This window comes from Neopsephotus bourkii, unplaced genomic scaffold, assembly GCF_033783945.1.
Source record: "Neopsephotus bourkii isolate Nb327-2 ecotype Australia unplaced genomic scaffold, CSIRO-AGI_Nbou_v1 NB_107, whole genome shotgun sequence".
NCBI classification, from domain to species: Eukaryota; Metazoa; Chordata; class Aves; order Psittaciformes; family Psittacidae; genus Neopsephotus; species Neopsephotus bourkii.
The window spans coordinates 13,806,188-13,823,308 of NW_026900624.1; the positions used below are offsets into that span (position 1 = coordinate 13,806,188).

The 17,121-nt window shown below is 42.5% G+C and overlaps 1 protein-coding gene across 3 annotated transcripts in view; it reads right to left on the reverse strand.

Moving 5' to 3' along the window:
• Nucleotides 1–17,121, reverse strand: part of GRIN2B (glutamate ionotropic receptor NMDA type subunit 2B) — a 219,378-nt gene that overhangs the window by 20,824 nt on the left and 181,433 nt on the right. For all 3 annotated transcript variants that reach the window (XM_061361769.1, XM_061361777.1, XM_061361760.1), the window contains 5 exons: nt 12,279–12,487; nt 11,788–11,959; nt 10,899–11,052; nt 9,269–9,394; nt 6,084–6,313 (listed from right to left, as the gene is read on the reverse strand). In XM_061361769.1, coding sequence (XP_061217753.1) covers nt 6,084–6,313; nt 9,269–9,394; nt 10,899–11,052; nt 11,788–11,959; nt 12,279–12,487 — 891 coding nt within the window. The remainder of the gene's footprint in view (nt 1–6,083; nt 6,314–9,268; nt 9,395–10,898; nt 11,053–11,787; nt 11,960–12,278; nt 12,488–17,121) is intronic.

The window sequence follows — 17,121 nt, forward strand, 5'->3', positions numbered from 1 at the left end:
TTTGCTCTCCCTGACTTCCTTCCCCCTTATGCAACTCTCCAAAGATAGCTTTTTCCAAACTGCCAAACAATTAGCACAGAAGCAACCAAATTTGTCCAGAGCCTCCAATGGGTTAGCTCCAAGAGCCAGTTAAAGGGAAGACAAAAAGGAAGAGTCAGTGGTGGCCAAGGTCTGGGAAAGGCCAGGACCGTGTGGTGGGGAGAATGCAAAAATCTGCAAGCTAAGGACAGTGCCATGGCCCCTTTGCCAGCATCCCTCATCCAGTGACTCCCACTGTGCCACCAGCAAAGCCCAAGGGGTTGCATCTCTCCTTTTCCAACAGAATGAATTAAGCCTACAGTCTGAGTATCCCCTTCCCTTGTATCTTACCTGCTTAAGTTCTCAACTAAACTGCATTTTAGTTCACACTAATCCTGAAGTGTCCCATTATAAGTTTTTACTTCCATTAAATGCCTCCAGATCAACGGAAGAGAATCCTGAGAGACTGAGTCAAGTCTAAAGCGTATTGTAGCCTCCTCACCACTCTGCACTACACAGCCCTGAGCTTAAAAAAAGAGGGAAAATGACAAAGAAAGTAGTACTGAAGTGGGGCACGGGAAAAAAAGCATGCTTGAAAAACACTGACTTTAAACGTTTATAGCCTTAAAATTACAGAATCACTTTTTAGCCCACAGGCACAGTGATTTTTTCCAAGGATCTCAGAAAGCATAACATCATGCCAATCTGAAGAGTGCTGAATGACTAAATCTACAATAAATGTAACCATCTACAACTGTAAAAAGTTATCTAAGATCATATTTAAGTACATAATAAATGTAAGTCACCAGTTAGAAAGGTCTATTACTAACATAATGAGATGCTGCAGCTATTTCAACAGCTATTTATTAATACGAAGGCTTTAGCATAATATGTAATTACACAAACATATTCTGCACTGTATAGTATTTGTAAATAGTTCGTGCTATAGTAACTGGTGATTTACAAAGAGGTACAGAGAAACCATCAGGTTTTAAGACAAAAAAATTCAGACTATCAGAAAATATCAGACTACTCGAATTTTCTGCACTTCACTATGAACCAACGTTTGTTATATTAAGCACTAATGTTATATGCAATGGTCATATTTAAGCAAAAGACTGCACACAGTTCTACTTATTTACAGGAAGATGTATCCACAACGAAGCACTGCAGAAAGAAATTCAACTCTGCCCGATGACTTAAGGTTTTGAGACTTAATTACTTTTGACGGTTGTTGGTCAAGCAGCATACACTGAACTTCATGCATTTTGAAAAAGGTTTTAATCTATCACTAGAGGACAGGGTTGAAATTGGCGTGATCTTACTTCTGGGCAGCTAACTCATATCTTTACAAAGGTGTCCTGACAATAAAAGTCACACTGCTGTTGAAAGGACTTCTTACTTTCTGCTTTTGGACACCATCACATAAAACTTCCTTTGCATTGTGCAGAAATGTGTGAAAGTACCACAGATGTCTGTTGATAGCAAATGCACAATCCCGTGAAAGATTTGGTCTGCCTTCAAGCCATCTGGTTAGGCAACCTTCCTCTTGCAGACCTTACAAGGTACAAGAGTAACCCCCACTTTTGGTCCCCTTAGGAAATTCCTAGCTGATAGGTGTAGCCTTTCTGCGTTTTTCCTAGAGTTCTTCAGAACAGGTATTTGTTGTACAAAAGCTGCAAGCTCTGAAAAGCATGTGCATAATAGCCCATTGACTTTCACATGAGCACAAAGTTAAGCATGTGCTTAAGTGTCCTGCATATCTGGGATCCTTGGATAACTTGGATCTAACGTGCCACAGAGTACAATGTGGGAAACAATTCATTTTTCAATTTCAGGGCCAAGCATCTATTACTGCAGAAATACAGCAGATTCTTTTTTGCAGGATTTTTCGTGTGACTCTTGATTTGCATCAACTTTGTTTCATTCACTTCAGAATAATATGTTGTTTTGTCTTCCAATTATTCCCTTCTGTCCTTTCCCCTTTTAACAGAAAACAAAAATAAATCCCCCCCTTTTTTTTTAATGTAGGTCAATTTTATGAGTAGCGACTTCAGAAAATGACAGGTCAAAAATACATGTTAGAAAACAGTGTTTTGTTTCAAGTATACTAAAATGAGCTACTCTGACAAATATCAAGATTTCCCACTGCCTTCTTACTCTATCCCCAGTCATGGTTTATCTGAAACCAAGACACCCCAGAATATTTTTCAATAAAAACATTGGCCAGTTTTAACTCCAAAACTGATTTTATTTTTTTAATAAAAGTATATTTATTGAAAAAAAAATAGCTAACCTGTGTTGCATAGAAGCAGGCCCTTTGTCTCAGCATTTCATTAACATCTTAAAAATCAAATAAGTCAAACATGTGAAATTTCAGCAATCTGTATTAATTTGCAAGCATGCAGAAATCCATTTCTCTCCTTTTTATGTCAATTACAAAATTACCATTTTGCTTCTTTGGCATTTCCAACTAATTTATAGGCACGGATACTATTTTTTATTATTAACCTACTGCATTCTAAACTAGTTAAATGCCTTGCTGGCTGTCCACATTTGCTTTTATTCTATTACTACTGTATATGAATGGAAATTACATCTAGCTATTATATTATTTCACATATTATTCACATATAATCTTTCCTATATTTATTGCCGTTAGACTGAAATACCACAGGCGCTTGTTTCTCTAATTTGTCTGAAGCTCTCCTGTTAATGGAAATTGGGTTATATCCCCTGATTACAGTCAGATGAAATCCAGACCCAGAAGCCAACTGAAGTATTCTGTGACAGGCCACCTTACCAGCAGGGCTTTCACAGAGGGTTGGGGCCATAGCAGCCCCCAATGTGGACCCCAGATGGATACAGCCCAGGGCCACATGAAAAGATGCTCTGGCAGGGCTTGCTGGTGCTGGTGCTACAGCCAGGGCAGAGCTCCAGCCAAGGAGCTGATCTGGCCAGCACAGCTCTGCCCCTGCCAGGACCACATCCAGCCACTTCACTGCACAAGGCTGACCAGCAAAGGTGGCTGGTGCTGGTTTGGTATCCATGCAGGAGAGCAGTTCAGCCAGTGCTGCTCTTGGAAAGGAGTGGGTTTCTCCTTCCTGAAACTGCCCACAGCTGCACCAGCATTAACAGCCACACCTTAATGATTTAGCATCTGCAAAGGTTAACATGGAGGAATTAAAGCCATCGTGAAGTGGGTTCTGGGTCAGCTCTGGCACCAGTTTTGGGTCAGCTGAGCACTCAGCAGAGTGAGCATCACCTGGGCCAGAGAGAGAGTGACAGAGGTCACTAAGCTCTGCACAGGAAGCTTCGAAATCACCCTCAATCCAACCTATTACCCTGGCACAGAGGTATCCACTCTAGCTCAGCTCAGACAGACCTGCTCAGGCATCCACACAGCACAGCAGGGACATGACGCTAGTCATTGTCTTGCATGTCATTACGAAGTAAATGCTGGGGCACAGCCAAGACATCATCCAAGTCCTTAGACAGCTGGAGTGTTTCAACCTGCTTTTCTGAGGAAGCAGCAGGTCGAGAGCAGTAGGCATCTCTCAGAACAGCTCTTCCCAGGCAAGGCCCAAGGATGAGGGTCTAAGGAGACCCTCAGGGTGGCTGTTGCAGTATGTAGCCAGCCTGACCTTGACAAGCACTCCCCAGCCAGGCACAGTAATGGATTTTGCGAGTGCATCTGGCATTTTGGCTGCTGTACAGTGCCAGTGGGACACCTTCCCCAGGTACTGTCATGCTACAAAGACATTTGCAAGCAGATCTGGGTCTAGGCAAGTAGAACAATATCCCTTAAAATAACTACCACTTTGCCTATCAACTTAAATTACATCTTCTGCTGACTCCTTGTATTGGACACAGTTGCCCTTGCCAGCTGATGTAGCAGGCTGGGAGGTTGATCTACTTCACTTCTGCTGCAGAGACCAGATCACACACTGGAGTTAAAAAATACAGAAAGATATAGTCTTTCCTCTTGGCCACTAGCATTGGTCAGTGACTAGCTAATTTAAGCAAGCAGGAAAAGGTAGATGGAGCAGAGCACACCTCCATCTCCCCTGCATGTGCCTGCACCCTGGCCAAGCAGTGCATTGCCTGGGGGTGAGTGAGTTGTAAGTATTATGTGGGCTTTGGAAGAGGGAAAAGAGGAGATTCAGAAGAGTGATACTCCTAAACAACAGCATCTTGAAGTGTTGCGACACATTCTGCAGGACCCTCCACAAGTTCAGAGAGCAGAAACCCATGAGCCCCATAGATCAAGCTCATTCACTCACATCTTTTGGGTGAAGTTAGTCTCACCTGTCTTTATTCTCCAGAGGCAGCAACTGGCCTTCATTTTTACCAGCCAATTTTCATCCAATTCCCGATACTCTGGTAGATTGTAATTTTACCCACATGCTGTACTTGCACTAACAGCTGTGTTTGAGGCATACTGCAACAACCTGAGTATATACTGTGACCTTTCACTTCCCCAAGAAAGAAAGCACATATACTTTAGGATACTAAAAGCAAACACAGGAACTTTGGCAAAGAAACTTGGAAGAAAATGACCTCGATCCAATACACACAGGTAGTCCTACAGTGAAATCGACTAAAATAGGCCCTTGTATCCCAACTTGTATCCAAAGGCTTTGTGAAGCTCCAGGAGTTACTGCTTTCAATTGATATTTCATGCACATATCTCTGCAGGTATGAAGAATATCTTGAAAAACATGAGAATGAAAGCGTGATTCTCTCCATGAGCCTAGGCACAGCCTGAAACAATAGATCACAGGTCTGAGCTATCCTATTTAGCTCAGACAGTTGAAAACCTAATGATGACAAACTAATGTTAACTCTGATAGGGCTGGCTGGTTTTGAACAGTGTCTTTCAGCATGAGGGAGTCCACAGCTTCTAAGGAGTCTCAGCAACAACCTCTACCTGGCAGAAAAGCATCTTCCCCTCCACCTCCTCCTCAACACAGCACAGTGCAAATCTGGAGACAGCGTGAAACAAATTGAGGTTGAAATTAAAACATGTAACAGGAGAACCTGTGCCTGGATTGTATTATTGTATGTATTGTATTGTATTGCACGGATTGTGTTATACACTGTATACACAGGGGGCCTGGCCACAGTTTATTTCTAGACTGTCATGGGGGACACATGAGACAGTAACTATCACCAGTCCAGCAGCAGCAAACTGACATTTGCAGTTCTCTTGCTGCTGTCCCTGACAGGAATGTGTGCAACCTATTGCTGTTCGGTTGCCCTACAATGGCCTGACCCTTAAGCAGCCCCAGTGTTTGAGTAACAAATTCAGCATGGGAAATTGACCCTCACAATATTCAATTCCTTGTGAGTAACCTCACTACATAACAAAAATAAAGCAGTGCTCAAAGCTTCAGACCCTCATGAACCAGCCAGTGGTACGCTGCATGCATGAGCAATCTTTTCAAAATCCTCAGTGTGCAAAGCCCAGCAAAAGCAAATGCTCTGCAAGGACAAAATGTCGTGCACGTAAGCAAGGCAGCGAAACACACTCTGAGAAGGAAACAATTTCTTGTGCTAAGCTTCCAAAGGCCTCAGAAAAAATGACAGTATAACTTCAAATGTAAGTAACAGTAAATCATCAAAGCCATGCTGGTTTACCCCCACGGGCAGAACTCGTCCCCAGAATAAACTAACAGATCATATTTGCTAGGCTAATGGCCAGTGTTCCTACAAAGACAAATTATTTCATCCAGAAAAAACAGGTTACAGCCATTATATACATCATCTCCAAAGCTCCATTAATTCATTTCTTGCTGACGATCAAGGTGTGGTTTGGGATCATGCAAGTAAGCACAGTTCAGCTCTGCTTCTAATTCATTCCTGAAATGTTTAAAACATGACAAAATGCAACCGAATACCAACAAAGAGCAGTTGTGCTATTTAAACTAGGGACTAAAGCTACGATGTCACTCTGAAAAAACTGAACACTTGCCCAATAAAAGCAAAGAGGAGAGGGGAGAGAGGGTATAAGAGAGCCTCTTCTGTGGAAAAAGCTGCTTTGGGGGTTTGGGTGGATCCATTACCTTTTTGTCGCTCAAGCCAGACACCTGGTCCACGTATTCTTCTTGGATCATGAAGGCAGCCAGGTTGGCAGTGTAGCTGGCCAGAAAGATGACAGCGAAGAAGGCCCACACTGACACCATGATCTTGCTAGTGGTGCCCTTGGGATTCTGCACTGGCACAGAGTTGTTGAATACCAGCCCCCACAGCAGCCAGATAGCTTTGCCAATGGTGAAAGAGGGACCTCCTGGCTCTAGAGTGATTGAGAAACATGAATCCCACAGTAAGCATCTCAAAGTAAGTGGTCTGCATTTCTATTCACATACACATCTTGACTTCAGAGTTAAGAGCAGTATCTATTCCCACATGGGAGATGAATGTCGGTGGCTGCATACCCCTATGTTCATGACACCATACCTCAGCAAAGTGTGACCCTGAAAAATTGTTTTTAAAAAATGTCCTCATGTTTCCATATTGCTTCTGTCCCAAATATTTCCTCTGAAACATTATAAAAGGGCTTTTTTTCTTGTATTCGATTGGAGTCTCTAAAAGCCCAAACATTCCATTTCAGTTCAAGTGCTGTCACCAAAAATAGTTTTCTCAGAAAAATTCTATCCTTGTTTCTAGCTATTCAACAGCAATTTTGTCCTTGAACTTCCAGCATGCACCTGTGCAAAACATGACCTTAGCTGTATTTGTACAAGAGCAAGGCAGAGCACCATCTGAAATAATAGGGCTCTACAAATACCTCTGCAAGATGGTTTCATTATCCTGTCTGTTGAAGATACACAACCCAAAGAAAAAGCAGAGCTCCCTCTCCACAAGTTGTGTGTCCAAGGTATATAACGGTGACAGAAACTCTGGTCTAAATCAGGAAAATCAGCAGCTCCACCCCAGGCAGTCCAGGAGCAGATCCAGTGTTTTAAAAGCTGCTATTTTCCCCTTACTCATTTTTCAGCATGGAAGCTCACTCATACCACAAAAGCCATGTGCTCAGGAAGCACTAGGTTTGAAAACAGGTGAAATCCTGCCTGTCTCCCAGCAGTCTCATATCCCTGGAATATTCTGGTTCCATTAGTGGGAACCCAAATAAAAATTTGCTCAACTTGAGCACAAGAAGATCTGTCAGCAAGACTGCTGATGCAACCCCTCCAAGGTTTCTGCTTCAGACCCTGAGAAGACCCTCTTAGGACAAGAGCCCTCTGGCACAGTTCTGTCACTTTTCCAATGATGCCAGCCTGGCTCTGCACCCTTCTGGGTTAGCACCCCATGTGTTATCTCCTCTCTTGGGTAAGCTGACTGGTGCTTAGTGCTGCTGCTGTGGTTAAGGTTGGCTCCAGCAGAGGAACAAAAAGGAAGAAAGTTTCGACATTCCTCTCCAAACCCTTGAGTAGTGAATAGCACAAATCACCTGAAAGCACTAACTGTTTTACTCTAAATACAACTACAAGGTGCAAGGTGCTCATTTTTCACCCTGGGAACTGCACACCAAGTTCAAAACAGAATCATCACCTGGCAAAGCTGGAATCTCTAAATGCCAGGGAGACAAAGTTGCTGTAAGAAACATGGCCTGGCAATCCTTGTCTTTTTACATGCTGGACCGGTAGCTTTAAAACCCTCTCTATATAATGTGCCCTAACTCACACAGGTGCAAGGCCTGCAGAGTACTAGTGGGAACTGTAAGTTGTAAGGAAATCTTGAGAAGTTCCCTTTTAAAGTCTTCCTCTCTTCACTCATCACCCCATGTGCTTTTACAGTTACAGCAATGGGAGCCTCTGATTCAAACCAGGGACCTAGAATCCTTCTGACCTCTCTAACATTGAGTGCTCCAACAACAAACCAACACCATTTAGGGGCTAGATCAGGGTATGCCCACCTGACCCTGGAAATAAAATCTTGGTGTCTGTAAAGAGAAAATAGAGGAACAGAAAGCAGGGTATACTGTCATAGACATAGTTGCAGCCAAAGTAACACTAGCTGGAGCATTCATTACCAAAGAAGCATTCCAGTGTGTGCAGCAGGTTTCTCCATCTTCACATTACATCTGTCAGGGATAATATTTGCCTGATTATGCAGTACTGTTCATAATTACTCAGAAATATTGATAACTGCAGCTGCAGTTCAGCTAACTTAATAACTGCACAGCTACACACCTGTACTAAGAACTGCTTCCAGTTCCACATCTGTATTAATATTTCCCAAGAGGCTCACAGGTTTACACAGCATTTACTTGTGTCCACGGATCCATGTGGTTACAATCAGTTGCCATAAAGGCCCTCCACAGCTCCATGTTAAGAGAGTTTTCCACCTCCTCGTATATGTGGTTCTGCCTGCATTCTCATTAACACTTCTTTTTTCCTCACTCTCCTCTGATATGATGGCACAAAATCACTTAAAGCACTAGACTCAGGAGCATTTTCCAGTAACAGTCTCTCTCCCACTCTTCTGAATGGACCAATAAGCCCTGAAAGGTTTGAAGGGTTGATTCATCAGGGGGTAAAGCTACAGAGATAATGGAAGGCTCAACTTTCTAATTGTCTTCATGACAACAAGACAAAAAAGGCTGTCTTAGTCTGTCTGTCCATCCTCTCTTTAACTCATCAGGCTGTCTTCTAAAATCCAGAACAACCGAGATGGGTCAGTCATTTCCATCTTTCCTGCTGCCCTTAGCAAAATAATACATTACCTACTCCCAAGAAAATGTGTTTTCCACTTTTGCAGTTGGCCTTAGCAAGCCAGGGGGTGAAGTGTGGGAGGGACATACCCAGGTGACAGATGTGGAGTCTGGAGGACATAGCACTATACTGGGAGGCCAGCAGAGTGGCTTGCTCTCTGGGGAGAAGTAGCACTGAAGGATGGGTTGACAGCACTGAGCCTCCTTATTGCCTTAGAGAGCACAGCACCATAGCCATTGCCAGCACTGACTACCAGGATCCATTTTCCTTCAGTGAGAAACAAGCTGGAGCTGGTGTATGCTTTAGAGATAAAAAGGAACACAGCCCCATCTCCTGAGCCAAGCAAATTATCCATTATACACATCTGCTAGCTTCAGAGCCTTTTTTCTGCCTCCATTCCTGCCCTCTATAGTTTGAACACAGAGCTCAGAGTGGGCTAGATCTGTATCATGTTCAAGGCAAAGGAAAGACCCCAACAAAGGAGCCAGGATTGGAAGCAAGAGATGACCATGGCAAGAAAGGACTCCCCTTACCTCTGCCATCAGCAAGGCACCGATTATAGCCCACAGGGCTGAAGTACTCAAAGACGAAGACAGCCACCGCAGAGATGATAAGCAGCATCACAAACATCATCACCCATACATCAGCACTGAAAGGCTCTGCAGAGGAAGAGAAAACGATAGTGAAAGACCTGATACGCAACCTCACCCATCCCTCACATCTTTTGCTCTCCAGGTCACCTCAGTGAGAGTGGGGGGCAAACTGGTCAGGGGAAAAATAAAAGTTAAAACAAAGACTGAACTCCAGTCTGAAAAGCTACATGAACTGGGAGAAGTGTAGTTTCTGTCTCTGTAATGACTGCATTCCTTCTTACATTTGTGACACATGGCTCCATCTGGAGCTACATGCAGCCATTGTGGCATGAATTGATAAAATAAAATGCATTGATAAAAGATTGTTCCCAGGAAGTCCTCCAGCACCATCTGGAGAGAGTGGGGAAAATCAAGCAGAACTGGCAGAGTTTCAGACAAGCATCCAACTTTCAAGACGTTATTGAGCCAAAGAGCATCTCCAAATTTCTGAAGTTCATCCATAACGATAGTAGTTTTTTTCAGCTATTCCATTCCCTTAGCAATGGGAACACTGGCTTATTCTGGAAATCTTAGCATTGACCTCTTTCAGGTTTTCTAATTCTCCAAGCCTGAACACATAAAGATGTGACTGAACCAGATCAAAGAAACATAGAATTCTGCTCCAGACTATAGCCAATATTTCAGCCTTGGTTAAATTTTCAACTTAAAATGCTGGAGTTAACTTTACCATTGCTTTTACATCATCCAGCAATATTGGTGGACCTGTGTAAAGGCAAAAAACTCCTGAAGAGTGAGTAGTCATGAAATTCCTATTAAAGAGGTTTGGAAAAAAACTCTTTACCCATATAAAGTTGTTTCTGTTTGTCAGTGTTCTCAGGATGCTGGCAGAGAGGAGAAATTCATTATAGAATTCATATACTTGTGTTTGCTGCATCATAAAGCATTCTATAAAGCCAAATAATAGACACTAAGAAGATATTGCTGTATTGGGGAAATGCAGTGTAGTTTCTCCATTCTCTGATCACCTTCCACCACTGAAGGACATTAAAAAACACTTTATTGGAAGACAGTGTCAGCACAGAACTGATAGCTCAACTGTTCTTGAAAAGCTCTATTAGATCTCTAATAGAGAGTCAAGTTGTTCTGTCAAGGAAGTCAAGTTAATACCTTCTTTACAAATAATGTCTCTCAAAGTGTAACAATTTATTGCTAATTGTTATCACTAAGTACAATGGTATACCATCTATAAGGTTCAAATCAATTTTCTTCTGCCTTACACTCCTTGGACATGCTACTAGTTGAGTAGCTGACAACTCTGAGTGAGCCCATTCTTTGCTGGGAATAGGCATACAATTGCTGAGAAATGCCTTGGAACTCCTAACCAGTGCCTGTTTGCATTTGCCTGGATTTTGCTTGCTTGGGATTTAGAACTAAAACATCAGAGTTTATTTTTATACACCTGTCCCACAGGTACTCCCAAAAGAAACTTTCAGGCTAAGAATCACAAGCAACCTTCACCTAATTTTTGATGAACACTGGGTGAAGTTTTAATTTTAGATTAAAATGATACCTAAGAAGGCAGAAGGTGAGACAGTTCCATTGCTACGTGACACCATGACGCTGATTCCCGTCTCAATGAAGGGCACAGAGAAATCCACCACTTCTGAACGTTCCTCATTAATGGTGAGGGATCCCACAGCCATATAGGCCCGTTTGGTGACAACCTAGAGGAAGGAAAGGAAGAAATCACACATAGACCTGAGGCACCCCACAAGTACCAAAGCCAAGCCCCTACGCATGTTCTTTCCTTTCCACCTAGTCCTTTACTCCTTGTCCTGGGTTCAGCTGTAACAGTTATTTTTCCACTTCCTAGTAGCTGGTGCAGAAAATACCTGTTACAGCTGGACCCAGGACACTCCATGTGATCCCATTCCCTATATTGTTTCTATCATCTCTTTCTTATCTTTTATCAGGACACCTTCTTCCTTCAGGAATTGTATAGACATCACTTTCCCCCTCAAAGCTGGTATGTGTATAAAAAATAAAACCACAGAGATCTTAGGATAAACACATCACCCACCGAGAAGACATCTCATTTTTCTGTCCTTGCTTTCTCCTCCCTCTAACACTGCAAGGTATTATTTCATTCTTTATGCACCTTATATACGATCTAAGCATAATCTAGGTTGCAGCCTCTCTGATGCATGGATATTAAGCTCCTTCTTTGACTGTAAAGGCCAAATTTGTGACACCATAGAGAATAATAATTAATCATCAAACAGGAAAGGTAGTGAGAGCAGATTAATTTACCCAATGCCCAGAAAGAATCCAGGCCAATCATTTCTATAGTCACCTCTGTCCCTACTCAGAAAGGGACCCAGTAATGATGAGAGGCTAGACATGACCCATGTCACCCAGCCCAGGAATGAAACCCATCATGCCCTCCCTTTGCTGCTGACCTCTCCAATCATTCCATTCCATGTTCCATTGATCTTTTTTCCATGCTTGCCATTAGTCACCAAGTAGAGGTCATAGGTGAACTTGACAGACTTTGAGATTTTCTTGAGGATGTCAATGCAGAACCCCTTGCAACATTTCTTCATGTAATCTGGCTCCTCATCGGTTTTGTTCCTGAACCGTCACAACAAGAATGGGTTAAAGGACTGAGGAAGACTCCCTTAATTCCCTTCTGTTGTCTTTATGCACTCCCCCTCCCACAGTACAATGTGTAGAATTTCATGTGTGCTATCTGTGCTGGAGGATGAACGGACACACTATGATGCTTTGACCAAAGGGGCCAGTCACGAATGGACACAGGCCAGGCTGGGCAAATGTTGGTGACTTTTCTAAAGAGGATTGTCAGGGTATGATGGTATTGGCCCAACAGACTCCCTACATTTTGCTGAATTGGGAGAGCCCAGTAGGAGGAGAAAAACCCAGGGGTGCCTACTCAGTCACTATGCGTTTTTGGCAAGGGACCGTGTTCCTCATGCAGGTGCCACTTAGGGGGTCCACGTTCTCCACAATGACAAACGGTGCCTCTTCCAAGGTCACAATACTCAGGTGATCGTCCTCACGTTCCTCAGAGTCAGGGTACAGCTCAAAGCGGGGCCACACGTAATACTTCATCTGCAACTTTTTCTCTTTCCATTTCCCCACCTGTGGAGACACAAACCACAGAAGATAGACTTCCAGCTGTCCTATTGCTGTGCATCTCCCACAGACCTGGGCAGAAAGACCACTCTGGAGTATCCAAGCTCATGGCTCATGTAAGATGAGGACATTCCTGAGAAGGCTCTGAGTAAGTGGGTTCAAGCAGGGGGAAGTGGAGAAAAAGAAAGATGTCTGGGTTATCTCATATCTGTGATGGTCTCCCTCTGCAATAGTGAGTGGATGACCAAGAAGATACCATCACAGTGGTCAAACAGATATGATGTCTTTCAACTTTCTCAGCCAAACAGCAACAGAGCTTGTTGCCTCCTGAAATGACTTCAGCCTACTAGCCACAATAAAAGTGAGCTTTTCCTGCTAAAAAAAAGAAGAAATATTACAAATGCTGAAACAAATATAATGTTGAAACAGAAAAATTGAAATATTTAACTCCAAATAGTCAAAAAGGAACTTGTTTATTTTTTCAAAATTTTGTCTTCATTTATTTTCAGTGAAATTCATTAAACAGATTCATTTTAGTCAAACTTGATTTTGCCCAGAAATAATAATTTTGCCCATTCCTAGTGAGGACTGAGCTCTTCCAAGAGATAGGCAACAGAAGGAGATGTTTTCCATTTGCAGGAGTGTCTTCACAGAAGAACATAGAGGTGCTTGCTAACAGAAGTTTTTGCTATCCCCTGGCAAGGCCTTATTGAAATACCTGTTCTTGTCCTTTCACAATGACTTGGTTACATACCTAAGCTGGAAACAAGGAATTCCTCTGTGTTTCTGACACATAAAAAATAAATCAAATAGTACTTGGTATTTTTTTGATGTTGCTATTTGTCTATAAGAATATACTGCAATTTTAGATCTTTTCATGTTCCATTTCTTGAGCAAACAGAAATCATACCTTCAGCAGTCAGAAAAGGGGGGGGTAGAACTCAGTTGCCTTATAATTACTGCCACAAACAAGAGTTTTTTGAAGCCACTCCAGTCCCTCGAGAGACAATATGTGTAACACATTCACTGCACATGTTAGATCATTCCTTGCAAAAATTCCAGGAAAAAAAACCCAAACAAACTCTGGAACATCAACTAAGCTTTCAACTATCAAAGTCTTGACTTTGTTCTGAATTCCCCCCATCACAGTTGATGCTAATTAGCACCATGGCTGGCAGCTGAAGCTGAGAGGGCAAGAAACTAACTGGTCTTCAGAAGGTATTCTCCTGCTCCATCCTCAAAGAAAGCCCTTTAGACCAGGGCTGAGACATGTTGACTTGATGGCTAAGGCAGTGTAGGTGTGTGGAGGACTTGCATGACTGCCCTGAGAAGGGTACCTGCTTGGTGGGTAAACAGAAAATCTTCATTCCACTGCAATCCAACACCCCTCCCACCACCCCCAAATTTCAGTCATTTATTTATTTAAGTGACAGGATGGGAGGGGGAAGCACTTATTAGAGGCTCATTAGGTGTCAGCAGTTATTCTGTGAAACTCAAAGCCCAGCTGGGGTTTGGCATTTGAGAGCAGCTAGAATTCACATAAAACACTTGTCGCCTTCAAAACAAACAAACGCTTCATCTGGCCATGAAAGAAAAATCCACTCCAGGGGCTTGTGAAGGGAGAAGAAAGGCAGAAAACATCACCCAGAGACAGCAGCCTCCCCATCCATCCCTGCAGTGTGAACACAGCACCCCAGGGATAGCAAGGTAGTGGGTTTGGTAAGAACGGGGTGAAGTGGCTGGGCAGCTGGTCTTAGTTTCCCAAGGTGACAAGCATGTCAAGGAGATCTTCTCCTTAATGTTCCCTCCACCTACAGAGTCATGCTTCTTGGACCAGAAAGCAGGGTGAACAGCTAGTTTTCTTCTTTCTTTCTGTCCTTCTGTTTTGTTTTGTTACTTGAGTGGACAGGGAGGGACTGTTTTAATTTTTAGCTACATTTCAAGCAGCAGGTGAAAGGTGGACATGTAAACCAGTGGCCCTGAAAAGTGTCCTTGAATGACAGGTAGTGTTGTCCAGGGCAGCAGATGGTCTGTACTCAAATTAATATCTAAGCCCGGATGTGGAGAGTATATTCTGATGGAATAAAGAGCTCCTTCAGGATCTGCTCAGACCTAGGCTTCTCACTTGTTGACCAAGCAGCTCAATCTCATCATCTCATCAAGCTCATCATCTGAGCCAAAGATTTATGCAGTGTAACTTTAACCCTCAAGTAACTGAGCTCAAATCCCCAAAACCAGTTTGGTGAAGCCAACCGACAAGTAGAACAACTGCACAGACCGGGGCTCAGTAGGGACCAGTGATTAAGATGCTGCATGAAACAGCCCAGCTTAGTAACATTGACTTATCGCAGAAATAAGTGTTTGATGAAAGAGACATCTTGCAGAATCTCAGCAGCACTTAGATATCATAGTAATAGGCATGATATAAACCCCTAAGTGATAAATTAGATCAGATAGGCAAACCCAGTGCATAATTACCAAGAAGTTCTCTGGGACAGAAAGGGGAGTTCATAAGGCTGTGTGCCAGGCACGTTTCACAGTGTTGTACTACATGGACAACATTATGAAATTAGGATAAGAGTGACAGTCTTGCCACAGCCTCCAGCATGCTGAAGCATCTAACCTGCAAATACAGCACTACACATCCTTTCCTTATTATCCCAATAAAATCATTCTAAATTGTCCAAAGAGAAGGAAACAGGATGTAAGGGAATGTCCTGACCTAAATTTCCAAATTAACTGTGGAGTGTCTCAAAAATACATGCGAATATTACATTTCATTGCTAACCTGAACAATCAGGCATGCCATATACCTGGAGACATGTACACATACGTATAAGCAAAGTCAGAAAAGCTTTCTTAATTAAGACAAGGCAGACTTCTTTATATGATCATACACGCAAGGGTCAAATATGTATGCATGTAGTAAGACGACCAGGCTTAAACAACATGTGGGCAAGGACAGTATGGATAGTAAAAAACACCACACATTCAGAGGATGGAGACAATGCAAGAGAAAGAATATACATATGTGCATCATATCCTAGATAATCTGCCATCAGAGGGAAAGAGCAATTCACTGTGGGGACAGAGGTTAGCTGCAACAGAATTAAAAGTCACAGACTTGTCCAGGTAATGATGCCTTCTCCTAAAGAATATAATCTGCCAAGCTGTGCAGATCAGAGCAAGGCACTTCTGAAGTCTCAGGGTGTTTGGTATTAACAGATTGTGAACTGCTGTTACTAAGGTTTTGCTGAGTGCTTGCCTCAGCAAAAAGTGGAAAAATAAACCAGCCCAGGCATCTTACATATTGGTCACCCTGCAGTTTCAAGACCTACTGGGCATTCTTCGATCAGAGTCTAGTCATTCAAACTCCCACTAGGAGCCCTGGAGGGTTGCAGAATCAGCAGAAGTAAGGATACTAGGGATCTCTAAAACCTCCTTTCTAATCATTCGCCAATCCATAGGAATGTTGCTATATGTCAGGGCAGGGCTCCTAAGAGCAGAATTTCACCTTAACTTTTCCCTTGTTCTGTCTATAACACATCTGATCTTACCAAGAAAGGTAAGTCACTTCCATTTAGGGATAAATTTGGAGGTGTTGAGGGAGAGAAGCAGACAACTTTTACCTTAAATGTGAGATCCTACTTTGGATAGGAAGCTATTGGAACCAGAAGTCCAATACACTTGCAAAGTACAAAAGTGAGAGCTATTGTAGTGCAAAAAAAACATATACACCTTTGGTTTGCCTAGGTATACAAGCTATCCCATGTAGACAAAGGGCAAGATTGCCTATGCAAGGAGAAATGAAGTAAGAGCCTTCCAAAAGGCTTCCAGCATCTGGCAAATTGCCTTAATCGTGGTATAATGCAGCCAGAACAAAAGTGTTCTACAGTATGTTAATGCGCATCTTTAATGAAAGGTGTATTGAATTAGTTCCCCAAAACTAACTCTTAACAGAAGCTTTTCTCCTTCCAAGGAAAGCTAAGTTTTGTAACAGCCATTTGTGGCAGATGTTTGTCTAACCTGTCCTTACATTGAGAGAGGGCCCACGGTCTCTATGGGCAGTCTATTCCAGTACTTAACCATCCTTACCATTAAAAAGGTGGTTTTTTTTCCTGATGTATAACCTAAATCTCCTCACTGCAATTTACACCAGAAGAGTATATTTCCTTATTCTTCTACATGTGCTCTTTTCAGTGTTATCAGGTCAGCAAGATATTTATAACACACCGGAGTTGGTAGTCTCATTCAGTGGATAACTTGCACACTACACTGGGAAAAGTAACTGCCTGTTGAAATGTCCAGCTTCAGTCTCACCATTTACAAAATCCTTATGCAGATGGGTAGTACGATCAAGCACAACCTACTCATGTGAACTTACAAAATTGTTTGTTCCCACTAAAGACTGGCAAAAGTCAATCTCTGAGCTTCTCTTAGTATGCTAAGGCAGGACTTCAAAACATAAGAGCATCTGGAAAAACCTCTAAATAATGTCAATAGATGGAAAACCAACACCTTCTAGAAATCTGACTTTTAAGCAGTAGGCAACAGAATACAATTCTGGATAAAACCAAAATGTTCTGACACATTTCTTTGTCAAGATACTCAGAGGCCCTGCATTCATATTTAGGGTGAAG